The sequence below is a fragment of the Plectrocnemia conspersa genome, unplaced genomic scaffold (genome assembly GCF_051122295.1).
Source record: "Plectrocnemia conspersa isolate PC_06_02 unplaced genomic scaffold, ASM5112229v1 ptg000009l, whole genome shotgun sequence".
NCBI lineage: Eukaryota > Metazoa > Arthropoda > Insecta > Trichoptera > Polycentropodidae > Plectrocnemia > Plectrocnemia conspersa.
Genome location: NW_028277173.1, coordinates 26254881 through 26280155, shown reverse-complemented (window position 1 = coordinate 26280155; position 25275 = coordinate 26254881). Strand labels below are relative to the sequence as shown.

General features: G+C 28.2%; 2 protein-coding genes across 2 annotated transcripts in view; one reads left to right on the top strand and one right to left on the bottom strand.

Annotated features, from left to right (window-relative positions):
* LOC148232458 (uncharacterized) overlaps window positions 1–25275 on the top strand; it is a 238451-nt gene that overhangs the window by 146127 nt on the left and 67049 nt on the right. The gene's annotated exons all lie outside the window — the stretch shown is intronic.
* The window catches only part of vex (somatomedin B and thrombospondin type 1 domain containing protein vexed), a 138779-nt gene that overhangs the window by 100279 nt on the left and 13225 nt on the right, over window positions 1–25275 (bottom strand). Inside the window, exon 2 of the mRNA XM_088191764.1 lies at window positions 12415–12692. Coding sequence (XP_088047890.1) covers window positions 12415–12658 — 244 coding nt within the window. The 5' untranslated portion in view covers window positions 12659–12692. The remainder of the gene's footprint in view (window positions 1–12414; window positions 12693–25275) is intronic.

Genomic DNA, 25275 nt, shown 5'->3' with positions numbered 1-25275 from the left:
AATATATAATTTATAAGTTATTAATTATATAAATATTTAATGGCAATAAAATTAAAAATAAGTTGATTATATAACCTATTTTTGCGATTCGTGATTTACGTTTATTTGGTTAACCTAAAATACCTAATAATAATATTTGGGGAAAAGACGACGAAAAATTATTAAAAATATACATAGTGAATTTGTAAATCAAATAAATAACTACACTAATATTTAAAGCTTAATAAAAGGACATTTAAAGCTTAATAAAAATACATATAAAATTATATTTTGTTATATTTTCTATGGTATATTGTTTTTTCTATATATATATATATATTTAGTACTTTTATGTATTTACATATTTTTTTATGTATTATAGATTTTATTATGTGAAATAAAATCTATTTTTTTATAATATTTTTATGTTAGACTTAGATCATCATTTAGAAATACCTGACGTCGATAATTCATAAGTAAAAAAGTCTTTAAAAGCTTTAGATGTTATAATAAAATACTCGTTTTTATTTTTACAATAAAATATTTTATAATTGTCGTCTGTTTTGCGCTAAGGGCTTATAATTTCATATTATGCGCTCATAATCTCGAACTAAAATACTTTATTTTAATGCCTTCTAATATTATATAAGAGGTCTGATCAAAGTATATTCAAACTGAATTTTGGTCAATAGGAGAGCGCAAAAACAATTTCACGTCAGAAGCAATAAAATCGTGTCGGCGCCGTCGCAGTAAGAACGAGTGTTCCTACTGCGTTCGCGATGGTTTTGACGTGGATTTTTGCCATGAATTAAACCATCAATTACCACAAAAATAGTTTTATTTATAAAACACTTGGAGACACTTTTAAAAAAAATGTTTGACATATCGTTTGTAATTATCGGACGGCCACTTTGAAACTTTTGGAGGTGGAGCCAGACAAAAATGCGATTGGCTCTCATTATTAATCGATCATCACTCGCTCGACGAAGACTCTCAAAACTTGCCAATTCAACTCAGTGTCAATTGATTTTTAATACTGAGAGGTTTTAAGCCCTTTTTTCATTGAAGTTTGCCGCCCGATACTGACACCTGTATATTTTGTACAATAAACTGTTATCAAAGAGCTCTTTTGGCATCTAACTGTCTTGGGCATCACCTCTAAAATTAGTAAAAATCGTTTATGAGATAAAAAACAGTATTAAAACATATTTTAATGAAAGAAATATTATTAATAATATTAAAATAATTTTTGATATTTTGAGGAAAAAGTGGTTTTGTTGCCAAAACAAATCAATTGAAAAAGTATTTAAGAAGCAATATATATTTAAAGCTTTTTAATAACAAATAATACAATTAAAAAATATTCTCCCAGCAACATTAACAATTTTTAATAATGTTCCAAGCATTTTTTATACTTTGTGGCAATCTACCTTCTTATCTTTCAATACTAAATGTTTCACTGCTTTTATATCATGTGTCACATCAGGCATATAATATAATATGGATTTTTTGTCGGTATCGCAACACGGGATCGTCTAATGTCATTTGCATAGTAGTCCGATTGTATGTGATTCAAAAAATACGCCCAAAGGGACCGAGGGTCAATTATGTAAAGTGTATTTTTGCCTACTGGGTCACGTGAAAGGTTTCGATTTCAAAGCACACAGCCGTAGCTCTTGCTAATACCTTTTCTACACAAAGGTGGATATAATATACGTCTACATTAAATTTATCAAAAGATATGAATTAAAAATAATTTCATGATAAAATTCAAAACCACTATGGTGTCCATTGAAAAATCTATAATAGTCAATAAAAAATATTTTTGTGTTTTTATATAATACTTGTCGCTGTGGTTGCTGTCATTGGTTCGGCCATTATTAACACCGTATGAACCCAATCAATATTTACCAGGTGTGTTTGCATTGAACACAAGCAATTCCCGATACAATATAATCCTCGGATAAATTAAGCTACGGTACAATGGGGGCGCGTGTAATAATTACAAGCACAACTGCAAGCAGAGATCGCGGAAACAATTGAAGCAGAATCCGTCATTGTGAATAGTTTATTTAACACATTAGGATAATGTGGAATTCTTGATCACAACGTGAACATTAGACTTTAATGTATATGTTGTGAAGAGCAGCGGGAGACGTGGTTATATGGGTTTCCATGCTATTGACTATTCGGTGGTGTGATATTGACATCCAGTGATGTATGACGAACACTCCCATGATACGAGAAATTCAGCTAAGAAATAAACAGTGTAAGAGGGGTATTACATTTTTTTATTATACGTCGATTTATTCTTAAAGGCTTATATATTATTTTTTAGAGACCAGTATTATCCACTGCTTTCTCTAGATTTTTAGTAATTACACTGTACAATAAAAATAATCGTATAGATTATATCATACAAGATATATAAAATCGTATTTAAATTATTTTGGAAATGATTATTAAATACTAGAATACATAGCACATTAGGAACTCGACTATATCTAAAGGTTTGGGCATTACGTTATTTTTATGAACTTTAATGTATAAATCGAGTACTTCTTGATATTTGTTTTAAAAAATTAAATAATATATATGTAGCTTATTGCTATAACTATTTGTTGCGATATTACTTTATTTGTTATAGTAACTTTAGTGTGTACATCATTAAATTTAAATTTGTTAAAATTGTATAAGAATGATTGAATAACCTGATTTATACGCTGGTTTAAAGTTAGTTTTCATTATATATGTTATAACATATATTAGCGAAACTCATATATGTTCATGATAGTTAACATAAAGCTGTTTTGTGCAAAACTTGCATTACATAAATATAATACTTCTACAGAATAAATCTATTCTAAAATTCCACAAAACTTAGAAGGTTCAATTAAAAAAAAAACAATTATTTTCTTAAAAATATAATATGCGTTCTACACCGGTAACTATTAGAAAGAAAAGCAAAAATCTTATTGAATAAGATTCTTGTAATATTATATATATTTTGCAAGGATTGGTTTTACTTTGATTTTGTCAATTTACTAAAGTACGTTTTAATTATTATGTGTTTATGCAGTATATTTTTAATAATTTTTTTTAATGTTTGGATCAAATTTTTGATTTATTGTTCACAAAAATATAGCATTATTTGTATCGTGAAAAATATAATTACTAACCTAATCATAAAGATTATTATCATGAATTAATTCACGTTACAAGACGGATTATTTTACCTAAAAAATTCATTACGTTAAGTTAAAAATAATATATATTTTATGGTTAATAAATATTGAAATTAGAATATTTAAATAAAATACTCGATGATTATCGCCGTACATGTACGGCGGCTATATAATTACATATAATACAATTGTTGCATATTTACATATACTGAATAAATAAAAAAACAATAAAATCATATAATATTTTTTATAAATTTAATTTTTTTAATGACTTTTATTCAAAATAATACCAATAAATTAAAAAGTACGAAATAAATTAATATAACAAAAAAATATTTTCTAATAATTTTATAAAAAAGCCTCTGTATTGATATAAAAAATCCACTAAAGCCGAATAATATACAATAAATATGCAAAATAAATAATTAAAACATATTCATACAGAAAAAAGTAAAATAAATCAAAGCAATAATACTTATAGAATCACTAATGTTTTTTATTATTATTTACTATAAATGCATAATTAAATATTAATAAATAAATAACAAAGGGAATATATATGCAAATTTACGTAAAATAACTCACCCCCAGGTGAGTTAAAGAAATGATATAAGCAACCTTACAAATAAATATAAAATAAATTTATTTCTAAAAACAGTTAATATATAAGAAATTTAAATATTTACTTAAAAAACTCAAACCTAACTTAAAATAAATTATTCATAATTTTTTATCGATTTTCTGAATTATTAAGCAACTACAAAATTATAAAATGTATTAAATCAATTCTTAATGTATTTTTTTTAAATATTTAGCCAAAAACTAATAGTGTAATTTTTAAAGAAAACAAAAATATTTATTATATTCTAATAATTAAGGTTTAAATTCAATATATTATTTCGATAATAAAACCAATTTTTTTTAGGAATATTAATACTCATTTTCATTAATTTATGAATACTGATCTTTATTTTTTTGAAATACTAAAATGCAAAAACATTCATAGTAAATATTTTTTATCAATTTAGAAATTTTGTTAAAAAAATAATTTTGCTGAAACATAAATGTTCAAAATAATAAATTTTTATTTTCGTTTTTTTTTAAATTAGTTTTTTTTTTAAATTAAGATCTAAAAAATTGGATTACTATTAGAAAACAGAAATCATAATTTGTTTTACACCTTTTTTAAAAATGGATTATAATAAATACTATACTAATATATCTCAAAAATCTTTATATGAATTTTTTTAGAAGAAGCAAATTAATTTAATTTAAAAATATAATAAAATATTTAAAAATCAAAACTATACTTAACTATATTTTAGCAAAGCATAGTTTTATAAATATTATTCAAGAAACGTATTGTTGTAGTACAAAACATTTATGTAGTGCAAAAGATATAAATGAATAAATTTATAAAGTAGCAAAATAAATAAATTTATGAAGTACCAAAAGAAACTTTTCCAAATAAGGCAAAAACTGTATAAAATCAGGGATCGGCAATCTGGGCCCGCGGGCACACGAGTGCCTGCGAAGGGTTATATTCAAGTGCCCGCCGCTAACTTCGTAAAATACATAAAAAAAATATTTACAAGGAAAATATTAAACATTTAAAATAAAAGTTAGAATTCGTAAGTTAAAACTGAATTTAAATAAACAGAAAAACATTTTTATAAGGCCAATTTCATAATAAAAAAGAGCAACAGTTTCCTCTTTTAAAATTGCTCATCTTTTAGCAAAGAAAAAGAAAACGTTTGTAGACGGTGAGTTAATAAAAGAAGCCATATTGTTGGCTTCTGAGTCATTATTTGATGAATATAAAAATAAAAAATTATTTAAAAAAAAAAAAAATTTGAATTCCAATTTTTTTTTGGGAACAAAAGATTTTTGTATTAAAAAAATATCTAGTAATTTTTTTTTGCCAAAGTGCCCTTCATTGTAAGTATAGTAGTTTAATTTATTTATAATAAAATAAATAAATAATATTATCGTTAATAAATATAAGACTCAAAAATAGTTTGATAAAGACCATAAATACAGCAAACGATAAAATCTACGTTGAATCAAAATTAATGGAATTTCACGGTTGAAAATTAATTTATAACTAAAACCTCGACGTTAAATCAGCTATATTTCTAAAGTGTAACTTAAAATATAAGTTTTTAGTATAAATACCAACACTTAACTTTACTTATATACATCTGTTAATTTGTTTATGTGAATATATTATATAATATAAGATAAGCAAAAACTTTCTCGAAAAGCCTTGAGAATTATTAGTAAAAACATTGTAAATTTTACATAAGTCACTATTAGAAAGTGCTATTTTAAAAAGCGGATTTACAAACAAATCCTATATAGAAATATATGGTTAGAACACCATAGAACAATGACCGCAACAAACTTTAAAAACCAAAACCTAAATATAAAAAAAAAAAATTTTTTTTAGTAAATATGTAATTTTATTATGAACTTTAAATTCTAATAAATTACATTACTTATAATATATATGCTAATAAATCACATAATGTATACTCTGACACATTATCATTTCAGAAACTGCTCCTGACGATAGTAACACAATGTCATTTGACGTCTACAAAGTTGTTGCTCCACCATTGTCCCTATCCACCAGGTAATTTATCTTCACCTTTGTTACATCACAATGGCGGCTTTCGCACTTAAGATAAGCGCAATAATGCAGCGCTCCTTCCCGAAATTTTATCACAAAACAATCACTTCCCCAAAAGCCGAACCGGAGTTTTGCTCACCTGCTTCGGCTTTGAATTTGTAATTTCGGTCGGTGGGTTATTTTTGTAGTTTTGTACAAGACCAATTTTATAGAGGTGGATGAGGGTTTTGGGTGTCAAAAATTATATGGCCGTCGCGTCAGGTCGCCATTGTTCGGCGGCCATTATCGTTGAAACAATGGCCGTATCTTGTCGCGTTCCATTGTTGTCGTAAATGTTTCGAGTATTTCTACGTGCGCATTTTTAGTTTAAAAACACTTTTAACGCATTCGTCTTTTCAAACGTTTGATGCTATTCAACGCGTGAAAAAGTTCAAGCTTATTTATTATGAGACATTGAAAAGGCATTCGATTGTGTCGGCACGAATTAATTCACACTATTGACTAAAACGTATCAAATAAAATAAGGCACACTAATCCAAAATAGTGACTCATCGACGAGCATTTAATCGTTTTTTTATTAATAAGCAAACTTTAATCTATAGTTTTTTAGATAAACATTTTATTATATATATATATACATATATATAATATATATTAAAAAAAATAATTACGTGATTTAGATCGCGTTTTTCCATAGAGTCTCAGTCTCGATATATTTCGCCAAAATATTTTTGGCATCATCATGAGATTTTTATTTTTATATACACTTTTTTTACATCGCACAGGTAGATTAAAATTCGCACTATCACAAATTAATTGGTATTTATGTCAAAAAACACAAGATTGATAACTATTGCCCTATCTGCCCCGCGGATAGGAGCGTACTGAAAAAATATTCGATCGTTTTATTGAATTGTCACAATAATTTTTATTCAATCGTTAAATTATATACAGCACGTAACTGTTTATATTGAAAATTGTTTATTTTATATGCGATAAATATAAAAATAAATAGCTCCTGATAATGCCAAATATATTTTGGCGAAATATATCGAGACTGAGACTCCAAGAAAAAAACGCGATCTAAATCACGTAATTTTAATAAAAAAATTATATATTTATTATAATAATAGGGAAATATGAAAAAAGGTTTTTTTCGGCAAATAAATAATATTTTATTTTTTAAGTCTCCATCTTAAGCGTTTCTATTCGATTAAAATAAATACACAAATTCTTCTCATTCGAAGCCTGCGCGTGGTTATTATCTAATTTCTGCGTTGCCAGATATATCTTATTTTTATATACTATACATGTTTTTATGTAGGATCAAAGACAAAAAGTCGTGCATGTAGCTCGATGTCACTTTAAAACCCTCGTGTAATTTTATATGTTTATAATAAAAAATATAAAATAAAACATTCACGTAAAGCTCGTAATTTAATATCTCCACGAGGCACCTCTGATCTTTTAACAAGAAATACTTGAGTAATTTTTATTAGATTTTATTATTTTACAGTGAACAACATTTAAATAAGAATACGTAAGAAAATGTTTGATTGTTGCACTATATCGGATATAATTTTTTATAACATACAATTAAAATGCAAAACCTAATTTTTATATTTGCATGGTTGATAAAATGCAATACTTTACAATATGACTATAAGAGTTAATACTTAAAACTAAGTTTTAGTCAAAATAAAATTACTATAAAAAAACTGATTAAAATTTAGCAATGTTTATATAATACAAAGGCTATCTGAATTCTCTCACTTCATTAAATACAATTTCTATGGTTGTGAATTGAAACTATTGGTTTATGCGGACAATGGGTGGCTCTCACAATAGGTGTGTTATCTTTAGCCCGCATAATGCAATCAAGATGTGATAGTTATGTATCTATATATAACACAAATTAATCAGTTAACCCAATAACTGTACTAGATTAAGTTGACCGTAATTTTCTTATTCAATTCGAGTGATTGTTTAATAGCTAATTGTGGCTTAAGCGAATATGAGGAAATGATAATCGATTGATCAATCGCCAATGTAATTTTGCACGGTAAACTGTTTTTCTTGTTTTCTCAGTGTTTGAGCACATTCTTCACATAAATAACCGAGCGGAGACAAACACGTCAAAAACGGAAATAAATCTCTCGTGTAAACTGGCTACCCTTTCACCCTTCCCGAAACACGCATTTGCGCAAATATTTACCGACACAACCCATAACGAGACTCGTATGAAGATCGGTGAATGTTAATCGCAAAAATGTGAACTAGTAAATAGTCCAAAAAAGAAAATTGTGACGTGTATTCAAGTGAAACGTTATTTAACCCGTTGGCTTAGCATTAAACTATTTTGGATACAAATGGCTATATCAAAGTGAAATTTGGAAAAGGGTAGTAACGTCAAAGGGCATTAAACGCTGCTTTGGCTCGGGTACAAAACTCTAAATAAAAACTTCCACCGAAAGGTTTTCCGGTGGAATCGGTGGAATTCTATGCATGGTAGAAGCAATATTACTTTTGTGTTACGATTTATTTAGATACCAGATGGACGCCATTTCAATTTTTTCAAATCGATTTTAGTATCAAGTATTTTACCAGGAGATATATTTGATTGTTTTGAAACATCAGATTGATCAGTGGAACCTCAGATTACGAGTAACTCGGTTTATTTTTCAGTACAAGTAAAGATATATAATTAATTTTGCTTTGATAAGATCTAAAAGACGACTTACTGGAAGAAATCAGGTTCATTAAGATTAAGTTTCTTCCTCACATGGATCAGCAGATCATATCGAACTTCAAGAAGTTTTACACCAAATCACTATTTCAGCGATGCTTCGAAGTAATCAAGAAAACTCTCAATTCTGCTTAGAGAAAACTGTAAAAATAATTGCTTTGGCGGGTTTTCTCATAAACGAGAGCCTCCAATTGTGGATGAAATTGTGTTCTTTGGTAAGAATATAGGACTGGAGGTGAATGAGGACAATATTCAAGAGTTGGCAAAGGAACATGGACAGAAGCTGAGTGCCAAAGAATTAATAGATCTGCAATGCGAGCAACAGCAAGAGGTCACAGAGATCTCGCCTGAAAATGAGGAAAAAGAGGCGAAGAAACCTTATATTTCAAATGAGATTAGATATATCTGTAAAATGTAAGAAACAGTGAAAAAATTTGTGGAAAAGTATTACCTGAATAAGACTAGTATCTATTCTCACATTTTTATCAAATCCTCAGAGGCTTAGGGCTCGCCCACTTTTTCTGACATGACCAATTATGGTGATTTAGGGATGTAATTTTATTAATCTGTTTTTTTACTGAACTTTCTATTGCGTGTGAACAGATTTGGATCGATCATTTAAATATTTTAGATAAGTAATTACTGACGTTTGTTTTTATTTTCACAATTTCAATTTATAGCTAGTTTACATTGTGTGGCACATACAAAAGGTTTCGCAATTGAAATAATCCCTTTATTGTACAGATACTTTAATATTACTTAAACATACATATTTATATCATAGGGCTTTTTTAGATTATTATGTGAAATTACAATCAGCAAGAATTAATATTAATTCGGGCAGAATTTATATTGTAAGATTAAAAAAAAACGATTAAGCACATACATTTATACAATTTGTTGCTGTTATATACAATAGTAGTATTTTAATCATTTAGTCGTATTGAAGGTTGAACTAAACTCTTGGCGATTCAAGTGACAGCTTATACGGTCGTAAAAAATATTTTTTGGTCTATTTAAGTTCTTTGATTTTTTAAATTAAATTCAATATTAAAAAAAATATTTTCATACCCCGTATCTAGTATGTCACGATTGTTTTACACAAATGAGAACATTTTCTGGTGATTAAGAAATTTTCTAATGAACCAAAGTTTGCATATCGTAATTTAGTAAAAGTTCACAACGCTTTGCTTTATTTATAAAGTAAAAAGTATTGAACCATGCTAAGGAAGTGAGGAGGTGAAAACACATCTTTCATTCAAGAATTGGGTCATGTGTAAGAAATGGTTACTTGAAGCAAGCTTCCATTATAAAATAAGTAGCGATATAAATTGTAGCAATTGTATAAATTTCATGAAGTGTATTTTTATCACTGCAATGGCTTAAAAATACTGTTTTAATGCATGGTCATGATTAAAAATTATGAAGAAAAATGTAAAATGTTGCTTGTTTCTGTTACGTAGATAGAATAGTAGTGTTTGTCTAACTAACACACAAAAACTATAACATTTTTTTAATATTTATATTTTATCGGAGAGATCGGAAATATAGATTATCGTAATTATATATAATCAATCATCATTTTCACACCTTTACCTAATCTGACGAATAATGGTGATTAATTAAAATCGTGCTAGAGAAATGAAGACATATTACACAAATAATGGCAACATGATTATTTTTTTTACTATAAGTGCTATTGTCTAATATTCAAATTAACTGTGGCAATTGTGAAAATAGGAAATGTTAAACGAAATTTTCAAACAATGCATTCCAAATATGAAACAGAATATCCCAGAAATACTGAAATCTTGAAACAAAAATTAAAGATTTAAACGTTTATTTTTCGTTGCAGCAAAAAATATCTGTGGAAGCTATTAATTCACCACTTGGACTAACCGTCAATTATTGATCAAAAATACAAAAAGCGGATTTTGGGAAAATATTTGAGTCTGCATCAAATTAAAAATTCTCAAATCTCCGAGAAATAGAGTCATGATACGTATTAAAAAAAATATATGTCGACTAAAGAGGACATTTTCCTTAAAATAAGATAATTCAACTGATGTATTGTATACTGAAAAATTAATGATATTTATCCGGACGGTATTAAAAGATTATTAGTGAAAAAAAAGAGCTCCTTAAAGTAGTATATATGCATGGAAAAACGAGAAAAGATATATTTATAGTTTTTAATACCTGTATACATAATAGAAACAAAATTTATTATTTATAAATTGTTTTCGATTACGTCAGACGATGCTACATGTATGCCCAGTTGCAATAAATGTTTTATTGCTTTATGCCAGAAAGATGACAATTATCCAAACATTTTATTAAGCCATTGCATTATTCAGTAATAAGTTTTATGTAAAAAGAGATTGATATAAAATTGTTAATTATATACGAGGCAGTGCCCTTCAGCGAAAGAGTCTTTGTCCCAAAACTAGCGTTAATTTACTGTGACCAAAATGATCATCCATTAACAAGGAAACAAGACAATAGCGTAAAGGAAGGACTAAACACAAAAGCCCTCGTTACGACCAGAAGAAATCCCATAAATAACAAGTATTGTTCTTACTGTAAATATTATCCGTTATTGAGAGAGAATATTTCTTTGTTGAGAAACGGTAACTGATATAATAAACCACCGGATCCACAATATTTCGGTTGCAATGCAATACGACCATGGATAATGCACATTACGCGAAAAGCGATTGACTAGATGATCGCTACATAATTGCGATTGGTCATCAAGCTTTGCGGGTCTGAATACTTAAGGGCAGTCATCAGCAGCCACATTAAGACACATATAGGCATTCGAAGAGAACAGCAGACGTCCGCTACCCGCAGACAACATACGAACATGGATTCACACATCCCGCCGCCAGCTTCTCCACCACCGCTCGGAGAATACACTGTTGCTGCACACCATTTAGAACTCTGAGGATCGTCCACTGACATTATTTCTCCGTCAGATTTTCTACCACCACTCGGAAAAAACATTTCGCCATTTACGTCTGTCGCAACAATGTAAATGTAATGTAATAAAACTCTAACTAGATTTCACCCTGAGTCTTACTGGCTGGGAAGTCACCCCCTAGGGTTATCACACCTTAAGCTATAACTTGAAATATTCAAACTTTAAAATGTCTTGTATCAAAAATCATTAAAGCTAAATACACATTCTTTTCAAATGTGGTACAAAAACTATGGTCTTTTTTGGCTCTACGTATATTTGGCTAAATCCTTTTCATGAGCATTATAAAATCGGATATACGATTTTATTTGATAATGAACATCTTGACCAATCTTTACGATTATCTCTTTCATCGTATAATACTGACTATATTTTTTTATATAAATATATTTTAAGCTATTTTTTTTTCTTTTTAAAAAAATATTAATTTCTTCCTTAATATTTTTTATAGATCACAAAAAAAACTGAACTGCCCTAGTATATACTAATAATATCAGTGAAAAGATAAAAATACAAATAGTTCCAGCAAATAAAGAAATAAAAAAATAGCAATTACCTCACATTTTAAGACTTTTAACAAGATTTATAATTTCAATAGAAACCCCGGACTTTACACTATAAACAAGAAGCTCATCAAGAATATGAATTATGCCGTATTGTATAATATATTATACGATAAAATTTCGAAACGATTCTCCCATTTCCAGACCGACAAAACAAACCCGTCGCACAACACAATTCCAATTTCCAAATTGAAAGACGAGCCCTTAAATTATAAATTCTCCGCTCCGACTGCGATTACGGCTGCAGAAATTTAAATTCGCAAACTTTCCGCTGAGAGAATTTTATTAATTAATTCGCGAAGAGTGAAAAAATAAAGCATGGGACATACCGCCGCAAGCCTCTTTGAAGTCGGTACAGCAGTCTCCCAGCTTGAGACAGGCGTGGTCGCAGTAGCAGGGCTTGTCGTTTAAGTCTTCGACGATAGAATTCAAGGGAGCTTTCTGGACGACGCACGACGAATCCCTGCCCGGGCAACACAGCTTGGCCTCCTTGCACGAGCCGCCCCTGCACGGAGCGACTAGCACACCCAGCGCCCACATACTGAACAACAACACCACACCGCGGGACTGCATCGTCACACACAAACACACAACACTTCTGAAAAACCTGAAAAAGAAAAAAAATATAATATTAATCACTGATTTGAATCAAAAATATTTTTTTTGGTTTGATAAGCTAACTAAACGCATAATCGATCAAGTCAGAAATAGTGGGCGAGCTCTAAACCTCTCTCAGGATGGTTATGTGTATAAAAACAAATCAATCACTTATGTTCGACTCTTGCTCTCGATAATATCATCAAGAACTTCAAGCAAAATTGAACGTGTCTTCCCAGATATTAATATAAATTACAGAGCAATAATTTAATTCTTTACGTTAAATTTTCACATTCGTTACATTAAATGTAAGGAAAATGATATATTTTTATTTTATTTTTAATTACCATATTACTACAGCATCAAAATAATCTTATACGTCTATTTTTAAGAATATTGTAATGAACACAATAAAATTTGTAAAAAAATGTTCTTCGTTACATTGAAAACATTTTGTACGAAAGTTTTTCGGGGACAAATTGAAGATTTGTTACACTAAGAATTTCGTTATTTTGGTATTCGTTACAAAGAGGTTTTACTGTATTAACACAAGCATATTATCATTGAATTTGAATAGTACATATTTACATTTATTTTATAAATCAGTATTAATTAATTTATATGAGGTATTCAAAAATTTCTAATAATAAGCTTAGCTCTATGAAATTGATCGCACATGACTTCTTTATTAAGGATATATTAAAAAAAAAAGTTGTAAATATGTATTATATAATAATAGATAAAAATTAAATCAAAGTACAATTAAATAAACAACTAAATATATTAATAATTATGGGTAAATTAATCTATAATAAAATACATAACAAATCATTATATAAAAAACATATTTGTAAACCAAAATGCCGAAAATATACATTACTATATAACCATCTAATTTTTCACTAATATAATTATTATAAATTATTTATTCCTACATTTTGAGATTTAAGAAAATATATAATAATATTAACTGAATTGTTATGAGTAAAAAATACACGTTTTATAAGTAATTATGAACTACATAACGATGCTAGAAAATTATCTTTATTTATTTATATTTTTATAGCTAATAATAATATTGTTTTTTAATACTTTGTAATTGAATGCACATTCAAGATTATATTTCACTATTTATAAATACAAGTATGAAATGTAATACCTTAATCCTTATTATGTATATTGTCTTGAGAGCGATACATTGTAACTAAAAATAATTTGCAAAGATAAACTATAATAAATAAAAATTAAACTAAATCAAATCACAACTGAATAAACAACTAAATATAACAAGAAATAAAAACAATTGAATTAATATATAAAATATTCATATTGAATATTTTAAAAAACGTATATATAGACAAATAAATTAATATTCAATAATATTTTTATTGTTATTATTTAATAATTTAATATATTTATGGGAATGCACAATCATATAATAATGATATATATTGCATTAATTTCAATATAACATTTTTAATTAAATTAAAGTGTAAATAATGATTTTTAATAAATAAGTCATTAGCGATTAATTTTAGAATCGGTGAATTTCTGTGGATGAATTTTCCAAATACCCTTTAGTGCAAAATATTTTTTTTTAAATATTCAATAATAAAAATAGTAATAACACAAAAAAAACATGAATTAAAATATTTATTTTAAATTAAGTAGAACCTTAGTTTACGAGAAAAATTCGTTTTAGAAAAGTGCTTGTATTTAAAAACACCTGTATATTAAAGCAAAGTTCTCCATAAAAATATAATAAACTTAAGTTGATTAATTCCAAAACTATTCATAAAAAAATATTTATATAAAATAATATTTTTTAGTGCTTAAATTTGCCAGAAAATTATTAAATTTATAAATTATTCATATCAGAATCACTACTGTATATTACTTATAGTTCAATAAAATCCTTTTATTTTCGCAGAATATTAACTTAAAACCTATCTAATCTTATTAAATGTGACGTTGCATTGTCATTGAATTGATTATTGGCTCACACTGCTACAGCCTTATTCGAGTGGTACTTTTCAACGATCTTTTACGCTGTTTTCTACATTTTACAGATATCCTTAATAGCATTTGAAATGAGTGGTTTCTTTTCCTTTTTATCTTTTTATTCAGGCGAGATCTTTTCTGTAACTTTTTGCTGTTGCTCGCGATGCAGATATATTAGTTATTCGGTGGTCAGTTCCTGTCCATATTCCTCCACTAAATCTTGAATATCAACCAAATTCACTGACAGTTCCACATTCTTCCCCAAAGGCACAATTTCATCGTCAAGGTAATTAGGCTACAGTTTTCTATAAGCAGAATTGAGGGTTTTATTGGAAATGATTTTCCCAAAAGTCTCTGAGGGTAAGATTTGTTTAATCGCTCACTTCATATCATCGCTGAAATATAGATTTAGTGTAAGGCGTTTTGAATTCTGAAATTACTTGTTGATCCAAGGACTGAAATAATGAAGTGCTGATGGGAGAAAAAATCTGTAGTAAGTCATTTACGTCTGTAAGATGAACAAAAACATTATCTATAACCAGCTAGAAATCGTCAACTGACGTTAACAATTAATCATAACAAAACGTTGGATAAAATCCTAAAAAAATAGTTTTTTTGCTATAAAAAATGATCGGATCTTCATACAAACTTTTATGAGACACACAATTTTCGTAAGGGTGTTAATTCCTTTCTTATAAAGATTAGGTAATTAAATTTTTGTTATAAAATATAACTCTGCATAGCCTTATAATATTCGCTATAAAAAAGAAAATATATAATAAAAATAGTTTTTTGCTTCAAAACAAGTTTTGTATTAAGTCGATCGGACTTCCATACAAACATTTTTAAAAATTGCAATTTTTTTAATACTTTTAATTCCTTTGTTTTCAATATTAAAACTTGAATTTTTGTTGTAAAATATAACTATTAATATTTGCTAAAAAATATTAATTGTAATAAAAATATTTTTTTGCTTCAAAACAAGTTATGTATTAATATAAACAAACTTTTATAATATAATAATTTAATAATTTTTAATTTAATAATATAATAATTTTTGTTATAATATTCACTAAAACAAATATTGGACTTTTTTGCAAAATAGTGGCAAATTAAAAACTTAAAAATTCATAACTCCGTTGGAGAAACTCCTACAAAAACGTTTATATGCTAAACTTGCATAGAAATAAAATATAAAAAAAATAGTTTTTTGCTTCAAAACAAGTTTTATATCAAGGCAATTGGACCTCCATACAAACTTTTATGAAACTTGAAATTTTCTTAAGGCTGTTAAATCCTTTATTTTAATGATTAATACTTAAATTTTTGTTATGAAATTGTCGGATAAATCGTACAAAAAAGTTTGCAAAATAAAAAAAGTTTGGGCGCTAAACCTGCAATAGAATAAAATATATTTTTTTCTTGCTTTAAATCAAGTCAATCGGACCTTTATACAAACTTTTATGAGACTTTCAGATATTAGTCACCGACTAATGCCACTGGTCTATATTATAAAATATTTATTATATTATATAACATACATTTTTGTTAAAGTTGTTATTAATAATATTAGTCCCCAATTTTAAGTTATTGTTTTAATTTTTAAAGCACATTGGCGTTACTCTATCTTATACATATATTTACAAAAAATATAATGCATAAAATATGTATTCGGTTTCTCAGTGATGAAGAAAACGACGAAATAGAAAATAATACACATACGTATATACATTTTTGGGATTTCTTTATGAGGGTTGCTGGCAAAGGCAATAAAAACTTTTTTCTAACATACGCAGTCCATCTCGAGCTTTTTGTTTATTAAAATCGGAATTTTCCCTATTGCATGAAATGTGATATTCCATATTTTTCGAACAACTCATAACATATGCTAATACGGAAACTTTTTTCGTGTAACTCCAAAGTTATTATTTCCCCAGTTTATTTGCGTCCTACCAATTTTCTGTATTACAAACATATATATATATATTTGAGGTGCCTTAGAATTATGTGTGTATGTGTGTATGTTCATATGTTCGTGTTTAAACGTAAACGATTTTTTGATTGCAACCCATTGTTGGGGCACAAAGAACTCGCCGGTTGATGAATCGAAACGCTTTTTGCGAATGGTAGGAGAAACGGAAGACAAACAAGACGAGTAACAATACAGACAGACATTGTGTCTGGATATGACAATTTGTCAATAATGCAAGCATTAGAACCGACGCGTAATATTCACCCTTTATCATTCGCGTGTCTTATTAAGGAGGAGTAATGCGAAACTTGTCTGACGCAGAAGCCCTGTCAATTTACTTGAAACGGAAGCAAACAGGATAAATAGATTTGACGCGAAACATTTATTAATCTGAATCGAACGTCGGAAATCACGTAAAGAAAATATTTGCCCGGGGACGTTTGCTTCACAGAATATAAAAAAAGTGCGGAAACAGGAAATAAAACGCGTTTCGGACAAATAGAAATAGGCTATTAAATTGTACCTATTTTCCTGTTGTACAGAAATATACTATGAGTACATAAATAACAAAAAACTAATTTATATGTAATCAATTTGAATATAAATATGTATTTTTGTCATGGGTTATTATTTAAAAAAATGTCGAACTTCGGTGCTCGGATGATTTAACTCGGTTATTCTCGAGTTATTTGAGCAATCGAAGACAGTTTGTAACCTATGGCGGCCGATTTCCGAAAAAATATTTCACCCCTTTGGAGGTTCCTCAAAGGTCTAATCTCGGTCTAATAAATACGGCAGTTATAAATTAAATTTTTCTTCTATACATTTTTATATTTAAAATTGTAAAAATGCATTCTTCCATACAGAGTGATTTAGACTCTCTATTGAGATGAACTTCCGTTAACCGTTTGCCATTTAGTGTCGGAAAGTGCCATACAATGTCATTTTATTAATTCCATTTGCCATCAGTTTATTCCTACGATCTCAATGGGAACATTTTAACTAAAGAAACTCTCGAAATCAGTTTTGAGAGCAAGTGGAAGTTCTCTCTACACATACACGACATCTGCAATAAATCTCACAATATGCTAGGCTTTGTTATGACGTCTTTTACTTTGACGATCCGTTAGTTATTTGCGTCTTCTATTACACCTTAGTTCGTAGCATTCTTAAATCGGGATCTATAATTTGGAATACCCGAATAACCAAATATTTTCTTTTAACAGAAAAATATTAAATATTAAATTAGCCAGTACTTAAATTAATTAATTTAAATTGCATTATTTTACATAAATTATTTCAGCTCCTCGAAGCTATCGTTAAAACCATTATTGTGTCAGGAAAGCTCGTTAAGTAGCTAAATGCTTCTCGAGCACCGACTTTCTGACCGCGCTGGTAAAGAATAATGGACGCAATCGCTCCCTAGGGCGCTATACAGCTTGCAGCTGAAAAACACCGAGAGTCGACAAATTGTCGAAACCGCCCTTCAGTTACATTAAAAAAAGTCTAGGATACAATAAATTAATCTTAGCGCTCTTATCATAAATACACTAATATATAAATATGGATAAGATCTCTTTAAAATTAAAGCAGTGCCTTGTTTTGCTGGTATCCATAAAATGGATAAATAATTGAAAAAGTTTTTGTATATTATACTTTAATGACACACGCTCATTTTCGATGCATTATCGCAAATTTTGTAATATGTAGTAAATTTTTATTAATGCTTGAACGCCACTCCCGAGTTTTTAATAGAAGTATTTCTGAATAAAACATGCAAATCTGTCACAAAGATGAGTCTTGAAAAAATTATCACACAGCAATTAATCGCTAGCAATTTACCGTCGCGTCTATTGACCGCATAAACAATTTTTAGCTTACAAATGATCGCTAGCATATTTCACGGTATATAAGTAATGCGGTGTGTTACAAAAAAATTACGGTGTGGCAAGTCTAAAAAATTGTTTTTAATCAAGACGTATTTTAACAGATTTAAACTGTTCTAAAATGTCTATGAAACTCAATTTGACAGTTGCGAAACGGTAATTTACTGTTCAAATATAAACCTAATCTAAACGAATTAATCTTTAAATAAAAAATAAAAAACTTTCATTAGCTTAGGTTTGGGTTTGAACAGCAAATAGACGTTTCGCAAGTGTTACAGTTAAGTTAAATTTTCAATAGATGAATATAATTTTAATAACTAGGCCAGGTTAGAATGTATCAATCAATTTATTTATAATTTCACTGTTCTATATCAGTAAAACTGTATTTATTCACTGCACAGATGGTAAAAATAACACTTGTAAAAAACCTTATATATTAAATCGATATATTAGTAAGATCAATAAATTTATGTAAATTATATGTAAATATGCTCGCGATCATTTGACTAAAAATTGTTTATGCGATCAATTGACGCGGCGGTAAATTGCTGGTGGTGAATTTTCCCGACTCCCACAAAGATAACCAGTTGATCGATTGTGAAATTCGCACAATAAATATTTAGCACATAATAAATATTTAGCAAATAATAAATATTTCCAATTGCCTTATTATGTCAATAATAAAGATAATAAATATCAGAAGATCTAAATTGGATCTCTGCAGTACGATATACTGAAGATGTCTATTTAATTAATTTGATAAAAAGCTAAAAGTTTACAGCGGAACAAAATTTCTCTAATTTCCAATGAGAAAGATAAATAACTTTGCCAAATAATTTTTAAAACAATGAATTTGGTATCGAGAAATTGTCACTACCTTCTGCGTCGTCACGGTAAAACGACGCAGACGAAAACCGTGTTGCTGGCCCACTAAAATCTGTCAATTCAGATTATGAATATATTTTAATAAAACCATACAACGTAGCAAAAAAAGCAAGTCCACGAGTTTTACATAAGTAAGTTGCATGTGAAATAATAAATATTTAAATAATTGTTTAATATTTTCTTTTTAGTTTTTTTTAACATAATTTTAAATTTAAATGGTTTTTACACGTATTTTATACAAGTGTTAAAAATGACATTGAAATAAATAGATATTTTAAAATAATTGATTGATAATCACAGATTAAGTTTTCCTAGATTATTCTAATCTCACGGTTGAATCGATATTGACTGCTTTACAGACTTTGAATTTAGTCTGATGTCTCATTTTTTGTTTTGTAGTTGTTAATTTTATTTACTCTGTTGTAAAAATTTACAATAAAAAAATAAAATATTAGTAATAAACGACGCACAATATTTATGAATGGTTCGCACAATTCTTCAGTGACTGTTTCACTCTCTGGGTGCTTTACCTTAATAGCACTATATTCTAATGGTAGTTCACCCTTAAAAAATTTTCCTCTAGGGGCCTTTGCCTTTAAAACCTACACCACTTCGCAATGAACTTTAGGGCCATATAGACTAATAGTGGCATTATTTTTCGCATATTTTAGTGGTACTTTTTTATTCGCGTTATTACCATATAAAGTTAAACTATCTTATATATTTTTTTACTATAAATATTTAGTTGCACTATAACCTATTTTATTTATTTATATTTTTTTGTTGTCAGTGTTGAGTAGTTCTTAAATATTTAAATCCCTTTAGCCTTTCTGCATCATTATTATTTATTTTCACTGTGGTAGATTTGTCAATTATTTTCGACACTCATACACTGTTTATTTGCTTAAAATACATTTGTTTATACAAATAAAAGACATTTACTATCGTATTTGCTTTACATCTATAAAATAATAACTAATATACGACAACAAAATAAAGCCTCAATCCATGACTTTTATACTACATAATCCAAGCCATTACCACCGTCTCCCTAACTGTCATAATCGTCCATATGTATTACTCATATTATATAAAGATTCAAGCATATGTGAGAAAATCTTTCTTACGTTCAAAATCCAACTTGGACATCCGGTCGAAAGCTCGACTTTTACAAATCGCGGTATGAAAAAGCCAACCATTCCGAGTAGAGCTGCGCTTTGTCAAGTTTAACCATAATCCCTTGATTTAGTGTCCGCACATCGTTCATCCACCGCTTTCCGGTAACTAATACACATATTATTTTTTCCTTAAACTTTTGCGGTTAAAATCGCAGAACAACGGGATATAAAAAATAATAATATCTTGTCATTAGCGAGCGGACGCTAAGTGTCCGATTAATGGGACAGCTCTTTGAAATATGACCCCCGAGACTTTTTTACACTTTGCCCTTCACCTCAAAGGGTAAGTGTCAATTCTATTTTATTTTTCAACGAGAAACCATAAAATTAATTCAAGATATAATAAATCAAATAGATATTAAAAAAGCTAAATTAATTATATGTACATTAATACAACAATAAAATAGCAAATACACATGTATTAAATCGGTAATTAAAAATATATATAAAATGACGAAATTTATTTACTTTACCTCAAACATTTATCTATCTATGTTATATGTAAAAGTATCTGAAAGGCAACACATTCTTTGATGGACCTATACGAGAGACGACGACCGGCGGCGCCTCGTCCGCTGATCTCTCCTATCATAATTTTTCACCAAAGCGTAACTAATTGTAGCACGACAAAAATATATGAGAGGCCATAGTCTAGAAACTACAAAACATATTAAATACTACACTGTAGCGGCCAATCTGTTTATAATGGTTACTCACGTTAAAAGTATATGCTAATATAATCCTAATATTTTATTTTTTAAATATTTGCACAATCGTTTTGCGTGCGAATTTTGTTATATTTATGATTGTACAAAAATAACCTAAAGCCAAAGACACACTGACGCAAATATAGTCTGCAATAAATTGCAACATATATATTTTAATTATTATTTGCTAAGCAAAAAAAGGTCTGATAAAATTTTATGATTAAAACTTTAAATTCATAATCGAATTGTAAAAATGTATTTTTTATGTACAATTAATTTATTATTAAGAGGCTTAGGTTTGAAAATAAATTTAATAAAAACTACCCTAATTTACATTGTGTCTTACACAGTTCATCTCATAAGCAACTTTACTCTTGTTTTTAGAAACAAAGGTATGAGAAATTCTGACTGTTTTCATGTTATAACATCATACATTAATATACATTATTGTAGTGAGAGATAAAGATAAAAAAATGTTTTTAATTGCTTTCCTCTCTTTAAATTTAATTAGCTTTCTACTTACTACCCCACTTGCCCCTTTATGTTGCTGTATTATTAAATAGAAAATTCTTTAGAGTCCTACGTGTGAATCTGAGTTTACTTCTTCGCAGTGAATTTCTCACATTTAGAATCCACGAGTACCTCGTAAAAGTTTTAAATTAGCCCGTCGGAGAATTCAAGTTGTCCTCACGTTGTGACCTCTTAGAGAGAACTTTTTACTACTGCTATATACTACTGCATCAGTCGTACAATTTAGAAACGAGAAGAACACTCCAAGGTTTCCTCTTCCTCTTTTTTCTTCCGCCAGTCTCATAGAATCGAGGTCAAGTCCGATACGGGCGCCATTCTTTTTGCACACTTTGGAATTGCATTCTTTCGCCATTCGGGTTAATAAATTTTTGCGAGATGCTACGCTCCCCTCGCTAGGTAATCCGATAAAATTTTATGTTCGAATTCGAAGTATTGAATGTGTGAGGTACTGTATTTGAGATGAACCAATCATTACCATGCAAAAAAGCTCTTGCGAGCTTTAAATCTCAATCTCAACGATGATTCGATCAGATGTATTATAATATCAGGTGGTCAAATATTTAATTTATATTAAATAAATTTTATTTATTGCTTTTAACCGTTAAGACACTTCCTTTCGGAATACACTTCCATCAGAATTTTCTATATTAAACTTTTTCGCTTCTGACTTGGGATAGAGTTTATCTACGCTGTCTTCAAAGCTGATTCACTTAAAAATAGTTATAAAAATGTACAATAATAATAACTTAGTATTCTATAAAAAAAGTATATGAAACATATAGCACTATGATAAAGGAAATACGAGCACAAAACTTTTTCGCGATATTACAAAATAGTATGCGTCGGTATAAAACAATGAAAATAAAAAGTTTTCAAATAAATAAATAATTCAACATATACATACATACATATGTACACCTACATATGTTGGTAAAAGGCTTGTGGTCGAGTAGCAGCCAAACTTTGAAAGACAATAAGTTATAGGGAGTGTCTCGGTAGTGGAACTTTGTTATGGACTTATATTAAGTTCAACTAAATATTCCATCCGGTTTCGGCAAAAAGTTTTTGCCCAGTCACAAAAGGCAAGATTCAACCCATCGTCCTTCATCTCCCTACTCCTCTATAAATAATAAATACAATTTTGATAAAATATGAAGAGCTTATGTTCATTATAAATTTATTTAAATTTAATTTGCCAATCAAATTTGTAATTGTTATATGAAAATAATAAAATAAAAATACGTAATTTTAATCAAAATATAGAGTGAATTTTTAACCATAATTTTTTTTTCACAGATTAGGTTTTCTTAGATTTTTCTAAACTCACGGATGTTTATTGTGATGAATAAATAAAACCAAATCAAGCTAAATTATGGATAGATTATAGCTGTAATTTTTAATTATTAAAATTTACAGATTTACGTACTTTGATTTTAGTCTAGTGTATTTTATGTGTTGATTAATTTTACACGGTTGTAATGCATCAGGCTGACACCGGTTATATTGCAACGAAAGATTTATTAAAAAAAAATTTTTTTTTAGCAATAACTTAATATACCTGTATACATTAAAATGTTTAGTTTTTTATGCAGTAAATAAATATGTTATTTTTAGTGTTAGTTTTAAATTATTTATTGGGTTTAACACTCGAACAATATCATGCGATATTTATTTATTTTTATTAAATCTGACAGGCATAAGCTTAATGCGTTAAATCTGTTCCAATAAGTATTGAAACCAACAGACTGAAAATCTGGGAATCGGTGATATCTATATTAATAATTAAAAATTATTATGTGTAAAATAATTTATAACCAATAGATGTCACTGCAGCTGGAGACGGTTTTTTTTATAATTAATAGTGCATTTTTTTAAATAAAATTCGAGTGACGCTGCCGGGGCTCGAACCCGCAACTTCAAAGTTACTAGTCTGAGCCGTTGCGGACTACGCTATTTCGTCCTTCACATAAACATCCCTATGACTATTGTTGACATATAGAGAGTTTCTAATCATGAATAACAATGTATATGTAGGTCGTTGCGAATTGATTTATAGTAGATTTTCTTTGGAAAAATTCAAGAAGGTCACATACAAATTGAATCACGTATGATAAAAATTAAATTATTCTCTGAAGCTTCCAGACAGAAATGAAAGTGCGCAAAAAAATGTATTAAATATTACGGGTCTTAGTGAAATAAATTAATTTTAGTTCGTGATAATTGGGTTAGTTATGTGTATCGTCTTATCTCGTAAGATTCACGACTGCGTACATGTTCTTGATTTATGCCGTTAATTATAATTTTATCGTATATTAATTATTATGGTTGTGCAGCTAAACTATGCATTAATTTGATACACACATGAATGAGCGATATAATATCAAATCCAGAGGTAAGCCATCAATTTCACGCCAATTCCTGATGAAAGATTAGACTGAACTAAAATATTGCGGTTAATCAAAAGACTATAATAATGTAAATACATCTCTTTAAAATTAAATTTCGTTAATAAATGTCTTTCTCGCATACATTAAAAAAAATGTATGTTAAATCGCGTGGAAAATCTCGTATATTCAAACTTCTATACATAACGGTAAAACTTCTTTAATCAAATTGAGTAGTTTTCCTAATATCATTCAAGTATACACATTCCCAACTTTGGTTGGCAAAGTCCAAACTTCACTTTAATATGAAGTAAGTATTTTATTTTGCCGTATTAAATAAAATTTTGAGTGTAGTTTTAATTTATTTAAAATTTTAGTATATAAACATATTAACTTATGGCAAAGCCTCGTGATTAAATAGTGTGGTTTTAATTGAAATTATTTTAAATTGTGCAGCGAGAAAAGCCACAAACAGGCTTTAGTTTAATTGATCAACAATTTACACAAAAGGTTTAATTAATGAATTACTGAATAGGTTCATATATAATATACGTCTATGTATTTATTAAGCTTTATGTTAATTAAAAAAAAGCACTGATTTTTTTTATATTTATGATATGATTATTATTTAAAAAATAACACAGACCTCCATATTAGCAATTAAACATCATTAAATCAGGTGTTAATGTGCATACTTGATTTATACAATTACCATTTATAAAACTTTTTTGTGAATAATAATTATTACATTAAAAAGTGATACTTTTATCAAAGAAGCATCAAAAAATCAGAAATTAACGAACCTGATTATTATTACTATTTAATAATAATAAATACATAAATTAATTAAACATATTTATGAGGGGGAAAGAACGAATTCCCGGAGCCCGTTCTCCTTGAGGGGCCCAATTCTGTAAAAAAAATCTTAGCAAGAATATATTTATAAAAAAAGTAAAAACCGACCTCAAATAATGAATCTAAGCTAAACTACAGTTCTTTGAGATGTACATATATTTAAAGATGTATTTTTTTTTTTTTTTTTTACATAT